The sequence below is a fragment of the Lissotriton vulgaris genome, chromosome 7 (assembly GCF_964263255.1).
Source record: "Lissotriton vulgaris chromosome 7, aLisVul1.2, whole genome shotgun sequence".
Lineage (NCBI taxonomy): Eukaryota > Metazoa > Chordata > Amphibia > Caudata > Salamandridae > Lissotriton > Lissotriton vulgaris.
Genome location: NC_141695.1, coordinates 1,198,523,145 through 1,198,539,541, shown reverse-complemented (window position 1 = coordinate 1,198,539,541; position 16,397 = coordinate 1,198,523,145). Strand labels below are relative to the sequence as shown.

Below are 16,397 nucleotides of genomic sequence, written 5' to 3'. Positions count from 1 at the left end.
GACCCTCAGTTCAGAGTGCATAATTATTTCGTTTTTTTTGTCTCGGGTAATCTGTCACCCAGAAGAATCGAAGACATTCATCCCCATACTTGGAAATATAGTATTCCTATCTATAAATGCCATACATGTTGATTCAGGACTAAACCCTTTCTGTTGCATTTATTGGTTTTTATGCCTATTTTCTAAAATCGTTAACTTATTTAGTTATCATCTTATCAACAAATATGCTCTGAAGGTGAAATAAATGGATTTTCATCTTGTGGGTCTTCATGTTTTGTCATTACTGAACGTTTTGTGGGGACATGTTAGTAAATAAACTATCTCCTCAGAATTGCACTGTTTGGGACTTGTTTGAATCCAAGGTGTTCTCATGACTGTAATAGATCCCAACTGATTTCTTTGTGTATTTGCAGATGTCTCATCCCTCTAGATGGTAGTGTCTCTGGATGAGGGGGAATTCCAGAGTGTGTCCTTTTTCTGGTGATGTTTTCAGAGTTATGGGGCCTGATTTAGATTTCGGTGGACGAGTTACTCCATTACAATGGTGAACGATATTCCATCCGCCAAAATATAAATCTCATTATACCGAATAGGACTTATATTTGAGTGGACCGGATTTCTTCTAAATGTAGAGTGAGGGCAGGTCTTTTGTCCTGTGATCAGGATCTGCCAATGTATGAATTTGGCCTGGTTGATCCTGTTAGAGATTGTTGGAGATCTGGAACCTGCAACCCCAATTCATAGAAGACATAAATTTTAGCGCCATTTTAATGGTCCACCATTTTCCTTGCTTTCCTTCCTACATTGCTGGCAAGCTTTGAAGTGTGCACCAGTGGATTGCGGGTATAACCCATAGGAGGAAACAACCTCCTACTTTTTGCAGTTACTTTTGTATGGTGCCTAGATGCAAACTGAAGCAGGGTTGTTAGAGGGGGGATAACTAGGATAGCAGAGATGAATTTTTACAGTAAACGTCGGATGTTGCTCCAGTCTCAGTCTTGGGCATAATCAATACTGGAACTTATCTGATGGTTGGATGTAACAACATTGTGGCCTTTGTGTTTATGGACTAGGTAGGTATCCAATAATTAATTGGTGTCCAGGGGGAATGTAAGCAGTCAAAGTGACATGAATAGGTTTACACATGGTGAGGAGAGCTTGGGCATTTCAGTGCTATCAGGATACTGATTTCAAGAAACTGCATATGTTCTTTAAATATAATTTGTGGATTATTAGATAAGGTAAGTACAAGTGCTGACAATTTGCCTAGAGGTAATAATAATAATGTTTAGTCAATGTTTAACCAATGTAAGACTTATAAGAACTGAAAAAGGCAGGTCAAATAAGGGATGAGATCAAATGTTCTGACTGTCTTCTACTTGACTTGTACTTCCACGTACAGAGTGGTGTAACTCTATGCTAATGTGTACTGATGCTCCAGTTGGCCTAGGATTAGACTCTTAGGAAAAATTCTTTGTCCCATTCATGATGGGTAGGTGGACGTGACTAGCACAGAGCAGCAGATAGCTGTGACCCAAACTTATAATATGGTCTGCGCCGCTGTTAGCAAAAAGGTGATCCTGGCTTGTGTTAAATTGAATGGAGGATGCAGACCCTACATAACAATATCTTGCCAGCAAAAGTTAAGAAAGAGGCAAAAACATCTGAAAGTCAAGAGGAAAAGTGAATATTATCATTTGTTGATAAACAAAATGAGAGAAAAAGGGTATTTAACATAAATGTAGGGAGGGAACTCCTGGTCCCCTTAAGTCAATGTTTCACAACAAATGGACGAGTACCCCCTAGAGGTTGTCTACTACCTCTATTCTGTAAGATACGAGGTGCAAATCTTGCAACCCAACCTGGGACAACTTTGTCCTTAGAAGACCCCTCACTCACCAACCTAGTTGGTGACATGCTCCATCATCGGGGTCCCACCCAAACAGCTGAGTGCCATCCGGGTGTGCTTCGGCACCTGACTACAGTGGAGCGGGTTTTTTGATTGTTTTATATGTGCAAAGGATTTATAGTGAGTGATTTAAAAGTTGTCCAATACTACCCACTCGTAGAATTTATTCTGGAGTGATTGGGCAACAGATAAAATAATGTGGGACACCTTTGCCTGGTTAGGTAGGCTGGTGGTGTCGAGAGAGTTGTGTTGTGATTCTAAAAAGTTGGTCTACATGTTTTAACCATCGTGTAATTGTAAGGTTTTCGTCAGGACCAGTGTAGTGTAGTCTGGGTGGTATACACACGCTAAGGTGTATTCTGCTCTCGACTACGTAAATACATAAATCACAAAATCGTGATTAGTTTAAAAAAGGTGTTCTTCTCCACGATTTCCGGGAAAAAACTGTGAAAATAAATGAGGGAAGGGGTTGGGGCAACAGACAATTTGTACATACAAATAGAATATGATTAGCGTTTAAGGTGCACCTCGTGTACAGCCTTCTTTCATGTGGAAACCACGTAGTGGAAGGTTCTCATTATTTTTTCTATGATTCATAGATCCCACAGACAAACGTGCTGTTGTGTAACAGACTAAGTTTGTGATCATGATTAGTGCAACCCACTCAAAACTGTATTGTGTGTGAACTTTCACACATGCATTTGTTATTATCATTTGTTAACATAGAGGGTGAAGCGTATAACAGCTGTGAGGAAGAAGAAGGAAATGGGGCTTATCCGTGCTGCATAGAAAACAACTACAGGGCAGACAACTCCTAGTAAGGCATAACCGATAGCTAGCTGAAATGCAGTTGGAATGAAGCTGAATCTGGCCTGTTTGGGGTTGAAAATTTGAACAGTAAATTGGACGTACTATGCATTTAGGTGGCAAGATTAAACACTGGATTAGACTGTGGGGGCTCGCCCCTTCCCTTTAAGGGCCTGGCTGAAAGTTTGGTGGAAGGTTACTCTGTTGCAAATGTGATGGCTATTCCGTTCACCATATTATTTAGTGCCATGGGATATAATGCACTTGTAATATGGTAGATGGGATAGCCATCACGTTTGTAACTGAGTAATCCTCTGCCAAACTATAAATCCTTCCCTAAATTGCCAATTAGTTGTAGATTTGCCACATGTTCCAATAATCCACCATCAGATGCATAATCTGAAGATTAATTAAAAAAAAAATTCCAGCTCAAACTGTGCAAAAGTTATAATACATTCAGCGGCACCTCTTGTCACGCAGTGAATAACCTTCTTCAAAGATTGACTGGTCACCTTTCTGTTGCTAATTGCTGAATTTGGGTGTTAAATGTTGAGGTTCAACCACTGCCCAGAGGGTGTTAACAAGTGTAAAAATGACAAAATAATAAATAATACTACCACAATATGTGCCCACATTAGGCCACAAATTAACTTTTTCTTGCCACATAATTTAGTCAGTCCTGCTGCATATTTTGGCCCTCCTTAGCACCATAATTCTAGTGGCCCTGATTATGTCATATCTACCACAGTGCTATGAAGTGGATTCCACTATCAACCGCCTGTACTTTTCAGACCTGCTTCTCTTTTACTGCCATGTCATCTTTACTATTGTTAAAATAGCTGTTGCCCACTCTTATATCTATCCTTCCTGGGCCCAATTTATAGATGGATTATGACTAAAAATACATAAACCATCCAGCCTCCTTACTAATGTTGGCTTCTAATGTAGGTCACTTTTGGGCTACTTTTGACTGCTACTGTCCACTAATGTACGTATTAGTTCCTTGCTGTATTGTTGTACTACTGTTGACCTCATGTGTAAATCTATGTAGATTGCCTTATTACTGGACATGTCATATATAAACATACTCCCTACAAATCTTCTGCACATCTTGCTGAAATCTCAATTAATCTGTATTGAACAATAGTGCACCACCCTCAAGGGTCTATGAGCATTGTCTAAAATCCAATAAAGAATTTCTGTTGGAAGTCCTCAGACAGTAGGTTAGACAAAGAAGGTCCCCAGTCTTGTACAAACCAGGTCATTGAAATGCAAAGTGTATCGAACTCCAAACCGATGCAATGAAAAATCTGTGAATCATGGCTGCACTATTAGTTGATAAACAGGCATTCAACAACATACACATACTTGGGTTGACTGGAAGGTTTGAGGTGGATGGCCCTTCTTTAAATTGCCTTCAATTTGATTACAGGAAGAGCTTAAGGCTACTTTGTGAAATAGTAGTTACCAGTCCCATCGAAATTATGAGAACTTCTGGAACAGTGCATGAATAGAATCTGCTACCACTCATGCCAAAACCACCCGTGGGTTAACAATGCAGCCAGTACCACAACTGTGTCGTTACCATGACTTCCATTACAATGCAGGACATTACAATGATTTTAGGGAAGCACTGGATTTTGGAAAAATTTAAATTACTATTCCAACTCCTGTCGGTGTATCAGTAGGGAAGGTGTTGGATTGAAAATCCAACACTAGTCCTACAACGCATTCCCTAAAGTATGTCATTGTAATGACTTTTGTTGTAATGAAACCTATAATAACGTCTCAGTTGTGGTACTGACTGTATTGTATAGGCACTACAATGTAATCCCTGCGTTGTAATAGATGTTTCCCACATAGCATATCTCTCATAACTTTAACACACAGATTTTAGCTGCTGAAAACAGCTGAAACCTCTGTGTGAAAATAGTGGGGAAAAGGAGGCCTTGCCAGGGCAATAGTACTCGGAATTATTGATTCCCCGGTAATTCCTAATTTCTTAGTGGACTCTAATAGTCCAACATGTAATGTGACAGATTTTCCCCACATTATTGAATAGGTACCCCCAGTCTGGGTAACTAGTGTGTGAGGAAAATCTGGCGCATTACCAGGCCATTCATTGTGAGAGTCTAAGATGTTAGGACAGGTTTAGACAAATCATGATATTAAGTCAGCTACACATATAGATGCACCTCACCCACCAAGTGGAGGTTTGTGCGGCACACCCACTCACAGGAGCTAAAGAAGGGGCTGAACTCAGTCATGTAGCGAAATTTGAGGGGTCCCCGTGCAAGGTACATGGAGGGGCCCCCCTCCGGTCTTAATCAGGGGCTCTCAGGTCAACGTACTGTGCTGAGGGGGCCCCTGGAGTTTGCCCCCCATATTGTGGGGGCTGTGGGGGACTATGTTACGCCACTGACTGCTCTCCCACTGTCTCTCTCACCTTAGCCTCTGTAAAGAGATTGTATAACAGTAATGAATTATTAAATGCTTGTTGTGATCCTTTGCAGTGGAAGAATCAGATGGAGAAGACTACGAGGAGTGTGAGACCGTGTTCCGCGAGGGCACAGGCGATGCCATCACATTTGTGGACAGCCCCCTACGCCTACTGAAGGGTTCCCAGGACAGCTTCTCTGCCATGCCCAATGAGCAGGTCTGTGTGACTTGATGGAAACCCACTTTCAGTTTGGGTCTGTCCTGAACTTTAGTGCACAAAGCTGTAGCTCAGTGGCGAGGCTAAGTTTCCTTGAGGAAGCATGGAATTTATGAGGGAGGTTTGGGGGTTCAGTGAGGGAGATAGGGTTACGGTGAGGGGTGCTGGGGTTCAGTGATGACTTGAGGTTAGCAATGAAGAAAGGGGTGCAATGAGTGAGACTTGGATGCAATGAAAGAGGTTGACATCAGGGAGAAGCTGTGTTAAAGACCAGTTTTATGATGGACATGGATGTCACCAGCAGGGGGTATCCCAGGTCACAATGAGTCATAAAATATAGAAGCAGGAGAGATAGCCAAATGTATTTTTACCTATGGCACAGGAGGAGCCATAGCACTGACCCAGTCCGGGGTTCAGTAAAGGAGGATGGACCCTATTGAAAGAGAAAAAGGAAAAGAGAGAATTCTCTGACAGGATGATGATTTCCAAAAAAGGCAAAAAGTTCTTAACAACAAATGTACACAATATAATATCAAACAATATCACAGGGTGGTAGTGGTGGTTTATACAAGTCACACCTCAAATTCTACCTGACAGTACAAAATTGTATTCCTTTTTATTTGAGATATGTAGAAATTACGGTGCCAATCAAGGTTTCAAGGACATTCCACTACCAAGGATATCAATTCATCAGGTAAGAAGTACCTAATGTAAAATGTCTTAAGGATTTGTTGTACCTCAGCACTCTACAGATTTTCTTTACGCTACTCGCAATTTGCTTGTTTTGATCCAGACATGTATATCTGATAGCTACTTTATGGTTAGTCATGTAATACCAGACCGCCGCCGCTTACATCGAAAGATTGCCCCGGACACTATCCAATACTATTCTTCTTTTACCAAGGACATATCATAGTCCTTGGTTGCTGCACACCATAATACTCTCTACGCTACTTTTTGAAACTCGAAGAATGGAGAGTCTACCGTTATGAATCACCTCTACTAAGTGTTTTAGAATTCAAACACGGGGCGGAATCTAAATTACTATTGCACAAGGTCACTGAACGGTTCTGAGGTAACTACGCCATACAACACAACGTATCCTATATACGCTGAGGATAACTGTCTTTGTGACCTACAATTTATCAGTTTTCATCGCACAGAGCCAATATACAATGACAAAATATACTCACCACGCCAACATATCAAGAGTGAGCCCTGAGAAAGTTACATATTAAGTAACGAAACACATGTCGGCTGTCATCTGCTGTTTTTTCACCATCACGATCTGGATGGTCCTAGGACTAGGACTCCCAACGTGGCCGTCACTTTCGTGTCTCTCTGTAGTGCTCAAAGATTCAGTAAACTGTGAATTTAATGTGAACATCACGTGTATTGCCAACATTCCATGTACTATATGTACTGCTAATACTTTATGCACAGTCTGTTCTTTGAACTCTTGGCATAATGCCTAGATTTTCAATGTCATTGATTTCATAGAATGTTTTGAACTGAAGGGATATTAAACAAAACAAGACTATATATTGAATTTCTTGATGTTCTCTTTTTGATTCTGGAACAATAATTATGATGCTTTTTTATAAACAAGCTTGTCTGGTATTACATGACTAACCATAAAGTGGCCAGCAGATATACATGTCTGGATCAAAACAAGTAAATTGCGAATAGCGTAAAGAAATGCTGAGGTACAACAAATCCTTAATATAATATCAAACCTCTTCTTATTCAAAAACACACAGAAAGTGAAGACAACAAATAAAAATATATTAACAAAAAGATGGCAAAGAGCATACATAAAACATACAAAAAAGGTACGAGAGACAATTTATTCTTCTCCAGTTTTTGTAGAGAACAAACTGACTTTTTACTTATAACTAACAGATTTATGTTGGTGTAACTGATTCGCCCAGAAATAACAGAGACTTGTTTTGAATATGTGCATTTTCCTTAAATGGTGAAAAAGTGACACTGTTTTTTTAATAGATTGATAACTGACTTCTTATGTAAGCATTGTGAAAGGTAATTTCGATTTTCACCGTAAAACCCAGTAACCAGCAGCCATCTTACAGTGTACCAAGTACCATATCATTTCTCTCCTTTCCGCTAATGTTTCTCAAATAATCACCTTACTATATTTCTCAAAGCCCGTTAAAGCATCATGTAAAACCATTGGGCCTAATTTCGATGTTGGGCGGAGAGCCTCCAACACTCTGACGGAGACTTTCCAGCCAACATCGAGGCTTTCCCTCCGACCGCTGTTTTATGATGATGGCAGTCAGAGAGAAATCCGCGGGGGTATTCCACTCCTCTTCCAATGGGCTCACAGAGCCTGTCAGAAGAGTAGCAGAATTGTAATCCCATGAAAAAGGTGGAGCCAGCCTCGGGTTCGGCGTCGGAATAACAATGTTGGTTTCCGACATGTCAACCTATCTGACAAGGAAAGGCTTTCGGAAAGTGACTTTGGGTGCCCGTAGCAGGGCCCCCTTCCCCCTGACCTTCCGCTATGGGGCCTGTGGGGCACCATAGCATAGACCTCAATCTTTGAACACACTGCAAATGTGGCAAGATAAACTATGCTTAATGGTCTCTTTAATGCTCATTCCCTTCTCAACTCCTGCAGCATTAACTTGTGGGTGCTGCAGGACCACCCACATACCTACTTCTAGCGCCCATGTCTGGGTTTATTCAAGAGGACAAGAGTCTCCTTGGAATAGACAGTGGCCTCTGCCACCTACTGGGAGTGGTAAGGCGGGCAAATGGGAGGTGGGTGCCAGTTAATGCAGGCACATTACATCAACTAAAATGCAGACATGCATTACATTATCATAACTCTGAAACAGCAATGTAATGCATGTTGGCAATTAAATAAATTCAAAACATTAACATAAAAACATTAAAAAAAAGAAAAGAAAACATGTCCAAGCTCTCGTCCGATGTCCTTTACTCCTCCAGCACAGGCCCCATAAACTCCCCTAACCAATCCTGGCACTGATCTAATGCAGAATGAGAACAGCGCCAGGATTGGTTGGAGCAGGCTCTCTCAACGTTCCAAAGAGCACTGGAGGCCTGTGCTCGGTCTCAACCCAGCTGTTCAAGACAGCTGGTTTGAGAGGTTTAAAGTGCGCATGTCTAGCTGGTCGTCGCAAAACAGCCGGCCAAAGGGACATGTGAAATTTAAACATAAGTGCCCTGCCCATGATTTCTTTCTGCTGCTGCCAGTCAGCACCTGCCCAGCCCATGTCGTGATGCTCGGCTCGAGTCGGGGTTATTGGAAAATAGAATGGCAATACATTAACTGTATTACCATTTTATTTTTCATCTCTGGAGCATGGGGGTGAGGCATTTCGATTAGTGGGCCGGCACTCCCCCGCCTTAATAGAGGAGCCACCCTTGGGAATAGAACTAACTCTGTTCTTGGTACTGAGAAGGCCACAAACCGCTGGAGTTTGTCCCTGGAATCTGACACAAGAAGCAGTGATTTGATTTTGCCATAGGGAGTGCAAAGCTGTCCCCCAATTTCTGACTAAACATGTCTGTTTTACAGTTTCTAACAACGTCTGCAGACCCATTCATGCTCCACACCATTAAGCGTTCCTGAGATGTCAGCAACGATGACATGAGCTAGTACCAGGACCAGTTCTCGATCCAGGGAGTCAGAATGCATACATCTTCCCCGCTACTGTGTAATTTTCACTGACATTCACACTGAACAGTGCAAACGATGAATGTTTGCACTTACCAGTCTGTGCAGATGTTTTGCATTTATTGTTGGGTGCAAATTGTAACCGACTCAGTTCTACTTTATGTAATCCGGTCTAGTAATTTAAAAAAGGGATATACCTTCTATAATGGCCTGAAAACCGGGACACACCATTGGCACATTAAAAAATAAACATACATTTTTGGTCTTTGGTTAGAAGAGATTCAAGAGAAAATATTATGAGGTGTCGGACACCACTGTGGTGCAATACACAAGTCTCTTACTCTCTGTCTCTTACCTCAGGTGGTGTCATGGGAGGAAGATCTGCTGGAGAAGCGGACCGCAGCCCTGCGGAAGATGGTGGAATGTGAAGCAGAGTACTTGAGCGGACTCCAGGCCCTGGTGCTTGTGAGTATTGTGAGGACATTGTGAGAACAAGATTCATGCTCCTAAGTGTGTTAAGTGACTTGGCGTTTACGTCTTCAGTGCTTAGTAGCTTGGACACTTTCTCCAAAGACATTGTCTTTATAGTGCTACTTTGAGTAGTTTTCTACTAGTGACACATGAAAATAATTTCAACAATTATCCGGCTATCCATAGTTTTGTGTTCTATTGTGCCCTATTTTTATATCCTGGTGTACCCTAGCTTTATGATCCGTGAACATTTATTCATGTACTTTACAAAACTAATTATGCGATTTGTAGTGCCATATTTGGGTGCATTTGTTTCTTAGTTATTTAATCTGTTATTCCTAAATGTTGTAATCTGTGCTTCTCTACATATGTGATTTGTAGCACCCTAGTTGGCTTATCCATTACCCCTTAGCTATGCTAAACTGTGTAATCTGTGGTTCCTAGTTTATGTTATCAAAGTTAGGTGATGAGTTTTACCCTGCTCGTATCAACCATATTCATCTGGGCTTTGGAATCTGTTGCATCACAGAGATGGGACCTGTGGTACCCAAGTTGTATAATCCATTTTACTCTAGTTAGGCGGTTCACGCTAATCTAATATTATTTTTTATTCCCCAATTTTCTGTTCATTGGGACTGCATTTGAAGGATCCGTAGAACTACAGGACCAGGTGTATCAAAATTGGAAAAAGTGGTCGCAATTTGCACACTGACTATTGTGAATCCATTGAGGTTTTGAGAACCAACTTAGCTACTACAAGGTCTGTTTGCAAAATTTTGATTCAGAGTGGGTAACAATCCGACATACCTCATTGGTATTAATAGGTTACATATTAAATTGTTCTTTCTCCGATTAGGATGCCGTCACTGAGATGGCAGTCTGCTTAGTAGACCGCTGGACCATTGCCTACTACCCAGCAAACCATTTTTTATTATTCACAAAGGAGACCGAGCCCCAAGAACATTCATTTCACTTTGTAAATGGGTTACCACCACCTCATTTGAGGAGTCAGTAACTTTTCATTGTTTTTTTTACCAAAATTGTGGCTGCATGCCATTGAGACGTTGCATTGCAAACTGCTTATTGGAAGGGATGCCCTAAACACAGCCCTTCCAAAACTGCAATAGCAAAGAGCTAATTAGCCTTCACAAATCCTGTGATTTAGTGAATTGCTGGGTCTGCAACTGCTAAACGGCTGAGTAAATTTTGTTGTTAGTTGTGTGATCCATGGAACCCTTATTGACCATTACTATGGTAGACATGTGAACAGAAGTACTGTCAGTTTCTGGAATACTTACATGGGAGCAAAATGTAACTACTTGCCACTCACACTTTATTAGAGCTGTTGCTTGGAGAGAAGACAACAGACTATGGTAAAATGTATAAGAGCGAGTTAGGAAACGGTCTAGAGGGAGTCGAGCCTGCTGGAGAGATGTTAAAGAGTGCTCAGTTCAATGTTGTTCACAAGGAACAAGTCTTCTAGAACTAAATACAATTAAGACTGCTATTCTTAGTTCCTTGATTGAGATGCTGTGGGAGCAAAACTGTACCCCAAAATCAAGACATCTTAAAAATGTAAACACTCAAAAAATGTACCTCATACAATTCTCCCACAGACAGAATTTGCAAGCCAAAGCGGCCTTCCAAACATCAATTAGCAGAACAGAAAGATATTAGTAATCAATGGAGTCCATTCAACAATTCTAGTCAATGTCAAATAGGCTTTCAGATGCAAAGTTATACAGAGGGTAACAAAATCAGAAATGATTCCCAAATGAGCAGCAAAATCAGTAAGAATTTGGGCAGCATTCCTAGAAGAATAGAACATCTTCTCCTGGCTCACCTCCAAAATCAGAGCCTCTTATACACAAACCTTGCATAACAAATTTGGAAAAACAGCAGAATTATCGTGGTGTGAGCAAAAGTATCAATTCTTCAGCAAATTAGAACACAATGTAAATAATCATTATCTTAACACATAAGCACCACACCAGTTTCTAGGAAAAAATATTCAAAACCTTCTATGCTAATGTCCTCCAGAGATGTTTAAACTAACATGGAACATTTGACAATAGGAACTTCTTTCAGTGAATGGATCTAGAATGAAAACAAACAAGCCATAACATTTGTTTGGGAGAGATGTGTTTGCGGGGGGGGGGGGCAGGAATGAGTGAGTGACAGCGATGACTTCCCCCTTGTCTAAGATGGCATTTTACATAATGAATGTGGCATAAACAAATAACATTAGTAAAAGCATTTATTCATACCAATTGAAACTATATATGTAATATCAAGAATTAAAATGACATTTTAATCATCATTATTGATAAATTCTGACAAAATCATCTAACAATGCGTACAATTCAACCAACACCCGAAGATGATGTCTCAGGAGAACCTGACCTTCTACTTTCTATTCTCAGAAGGGAAGGGATGTTGGGGATTAGGGATTAGGTGAGAACCAGTAATTGCCTAAAAAGAGAAACATCCATTAACACAGACCCCTTTCACAAATAGCCTCATATTTGTATTTGCTACAATTTGCACCCCTAAAGTACAAACACACATCTTACAGCTCTGCTTACGATGCAGACTCTGCTGCAAATTGTCATTGTATTTCTTTGGAGGTCTTACTTCATCCATAAAGGGGACAACGTCGCTAGTTTTGAGTTCCCTGAATTGCTAAGACCCAAATGCTTCTTTGTACTTGATATTGTCTTTTATTATTTTACCTTCTTTCCACATTTTCGTCCCCAATTTGCCACATCTCTTTTCCAAATGTCACACAGAAAATGTCCCTGGAGGTGCTTGGCTGTGGCTTGGTCACAAAGTACCCAGTTCCCTGTCTCCTATTCACTCATCAAACTGCACACACTCTACAGATAGTGAAATGCTCACTCACCTGGATGTTTCTGAAGCTTTATGAAATCCATTCATTTTAGGTAAGCCCTCTGGATTTCTTTGGCTCAATGCTGCACTGCTGGATGCTCTCTATCACTGACAGCGGCCATCTTGCACAGAACCTACTGAGATACCCGTTCCACGCAAGATTGTGTGATCTTGCAAGATCCCTAATCTTCCTTAACACATTCTTCTCATGGAAGAGCAAGGTTTCAACAGCCTTGTGCCCCAACAGACCTCACCAGAACCTTCCACATTCCCGGTTAAGTGCCTATGTCCATATATTAGACTGCCTGAACACTCCTCCTCACACTTGAAGGGGCTGCAGCCTCAGGGACATTGAGTGGGAAGACAAGGGTGATAGAGGAGGCTCCAGGGACACCCAATGGGGCGCCGATCTGAGGATCATAGAATAAGGCAGAAGTGGAGGAAGTGATGAGGATAATCCCCAGGGTGTGCCCTGGCAGCTACTCTAGTTGACTGGTCAGAGGTACCCAATTTTTATATTCTATGGTATCCAAGTAGAAGGATTTCTTTTTTTCTCATAGATGATTCATGGTACATTGCTAGGTGTGTAATGTACAATTCCCTATTTGAGTGACCTCTGGTGCTTGTCGTACCATATTTCGATGATCTGTGGAAACATAATTGCCCAAATGATATCTTACCTGTGTGACGTTTGGTGTTGATATTGGGTGTCCTATGGTAACTCATTGAGCACATCAAGTTACCAGATCTGTGTGATTTATGATGCCGTAGTTAGGTATTCTACGGTACGTTAGTTGCAAGATTCATGCTTACAGAGTTGGTAATGTGTGGTACCCTAGTTGGGTCATTTGTGGTACTCCAGTCACCAGTCTGCCTTGGCTTGATCTCTCCTATTTCAGTTGTACCTTTATCATTACAGAGGAGGATAATTGGTCGGTGTGCAAATCGAAAGTCTCAACCCACACTGGGCCTTAGAGGGGTCTTTTACAAGATGGATGGGCAAGGGACTCATTTAGAGGGAGCCTGCTGATACTGCCACCACCCAGTCAAAGCTTCTGTGCCTGATTGGCCATGCCTTCTTCCAGGCACCTCTGTCGTTTCAGAGAGGTCACAGTCAGGCCACAAGCAGTAGAACTTTCAATAGCAGTCTTCACACCTCGTAAACAAACACGTCCGACAAAACTAAGTGAGAGCTCAACCCGGATTCAATTGAAAAGGGCAGTAAATGCACTAGGTCGTGAGACAGAAGTGTGATGAGGAACTACAGTTTTCTGCAGTACTTTTATATAGCACAAACTTAATCCAGAGTTATTGGAACGCTTTATGTGAGAACCAGTTACACTATACAAGGATACTTTCATTTATTTTAGGACCACAGAGATTACGTGATTTGCACCGTATCCTAAGATGTGAGCCGATGCCGAGACTCGAACCTGGCTTTCCTGCTCTAAAGCCGGTAGCTCTGGCGTAAAGCCTCATCCTTACCTCTATGCTTAGATGCGGCAATGGTGAATCCCTTGGCCGTGATTTCGTTAAAAGGGGTATAAGGAGCTACAGTCACAGATAATGAATGCATTTATATACCTCCATGTGAGTTTAGGAGCTTCAGCATTAAATCATCACTCCATCTTCATGCATCTCTATAACTGACCAACAGGTCAAAAACTTATATTGTACTTGTGATACCCTAAATATTTTAAGAACCGGAGAATTCCACTCCAAGGGACCAAAGGCAACAGGAACATTACATTTTTCCCTTTTTAAAATAAACAAATGAAGAGAGTAATAGAAAGAACCAAGTATAAGAAAAGGAAGACATTTGAAGAAAACATTCACAAAAAAACAGGCAACAATTGGAGTTCACATTAAACGCTGAGGTAGACATATGATCTTTCCAGATACATGAACAGGCTTGTCATCTGTGGTTTCAAAACAAGACTAGTCTTGCAAAAGAACATCATATTGAACTTGTGACATCTGGGTTTTATCTTTCACCACTACTTTCTTAAAATACGTTGACTCTGAAGACTATGGTCCTGATTCAGAAAGGAAACATACTTTTGAGTAACATACATGGGTGATTTACTCTTACACTTTTGAGTAACTTTAAACTTGGATTTTGTGAATAGCCAAGAGTAATAAAGTTAATTACCAGTGTAAGAGTAAATTACACATGTTAGTAGCCACATGCATTTTGTGATATGTTTTGTAATTCAACAAAATGCAACTTGTGAATTGCCAGGCCTTTTAATTTGGGGGAGACATGTAAGCAATACTTTAAGAGTAAATAAACTCCCTGATTTTATGAATAGCCAAAAAGTCGACAAGGACAGTGGAACTGGGTCTGTTCCCTACACCCAAAAATAAGAAGCTAAGCAGGAAATTTGCTATGTTGGGTTAATTTTTGCGAAAAGACGCATTGCTATTGAATGGCAAATACCAACGCCCATGAGAGTAGACAGATGGTTAAAAGATATGTGTGAATGGGCCACTGCTGAGTGCGTAAGAATGAAAATGGTTCGCAAAGATGACAAATTGGCAGATGACCTCCTAGCATGGTCACTGATGATAAATTACCTCCAAACTAAGCAGAACACGAACCCGCAGACGAGACACCTGACTGACAGCCTTCATATAATACACAAAAATAGGAATTACATCAATGGTAACATGTTATGGTATAAGAATCCAAGGGACGTACGTGTGGAGGGGGAGGGTGTTGGGGAGTTACGTTGAACTAAAAGATATGTTCAAGAATCTGGTTACAAAACATAGAATCATGTTTTGCATTAATACAAGATGCCTTGTATGTGATAATGTTGATGAGCATGGTTAAGCAGTTACAAAATGTTTGAAACAAACATATTGCATTGAAGTATAATACTGCGAATGTACTTTTGTATTACAATCTTTTGTGAAATGCCAATAAAAAACTTTTTTTTAAAAAAGAATAGCCAAAAAGTAAAAAACTTTTCAAAAGTGTAAATCACTCAAAAGTGTAAGTTACCTTTGTGAATCAGGCCCTGTATATACAACTTTGTCACACATTCAAAATAAGAAATATTTCTCCTTATGGACTTTTATGAGCCAATTGTGGACACCCTTGTTCCTTTAACTTGAGTTACTTGTATCAAGGTACTTCAATAACAAGTACAGGTTTTCCTCTGAACTCATATCTGATTCTTTGGCATGAAGTTGGGGCAGTCTGATGAACAAAAATAAGTGGTGGTCCTCAAAAATAGGTGTTAGTGGGCCCACCTTCAACTACCAGTGCATATTAAGCACATGTAGACTGGATTTCATAATGGTATCCATGAGCATTTCAGCAATACCATTTGCTTGCAGGCATTACTGGGTAATTTTCATGTGATTATATATGATATAATTATATAGAGTTAACATATATTGAATGAAAAAACCTAAGGTTACAGGGACAATATATACATTATAGTTAGGTTGATGTTTTACCCACACAAAACTATAGAAATTCATCAGTGATAGTTATACAGTTATACTTATGTTTCACGGTCTCCGTCATGGCTACACACCATTCCTAGACCTGGTCTGCTCTTGATGTGATATGCTACTCTTCTGGCTCCAAATTAAACAAATGATACATTCAAGTCCTACTTTCCATAAGGCCATACTCAATCAGGCGTCACACTACCTCGCTAAATTGATGGTGCAATTCCAACCTGCCAGACCCCGCAATCAGTTACACAAAGTAATCCTTCATCTATTCGTGAGGTACACATAGTTTAGCTATAGAACGTGTACAAGGCTCTGACCTATTGAGCTTCCTCTCACTTCATATGGAATTTATATTGCAATTTCCTGGGAAGTACTGAACTTTTGCCCCTTCCATCAAGCTTACAATCAACATCCCAACTTACTCCTCACAAGTCTGCACTGACCATCTCAGTTCTTATTATGATCTTCAATCATCAGAACCATCCATCTGACATCATCAGTGCCATACAAAAATACTACTATATTAAAAC

At 40.6% G+C, this 16,397-nt stretch overlaps 1 protein-coding gene across 1 annotated transcript in view; it reads left to right on the top strand.

Moving 5' to 3' along the window:
• Positions 1-16,397, top strand: part of LOC147703161 (active breakpoint cluster region-related protein-like) — a 372,854-nt gene that overhangs the window by 83,975 nt on the left and 272,482 nt on the right. Inside the window, exons 2-3 of the mRNA XM_086931703.1 lie at positions 5,230-5,372; positions 9,397-9,501. Of these exons, the coding sequence (XP_086787829.1) occupies positions 5,230-5,372; positions 9,397-9,501 (248 nt within the window). The remainder of the gene's footprint in view (positions 1-5,229; positions 5,373-9,396; positions 9,502-16,397) is intronic.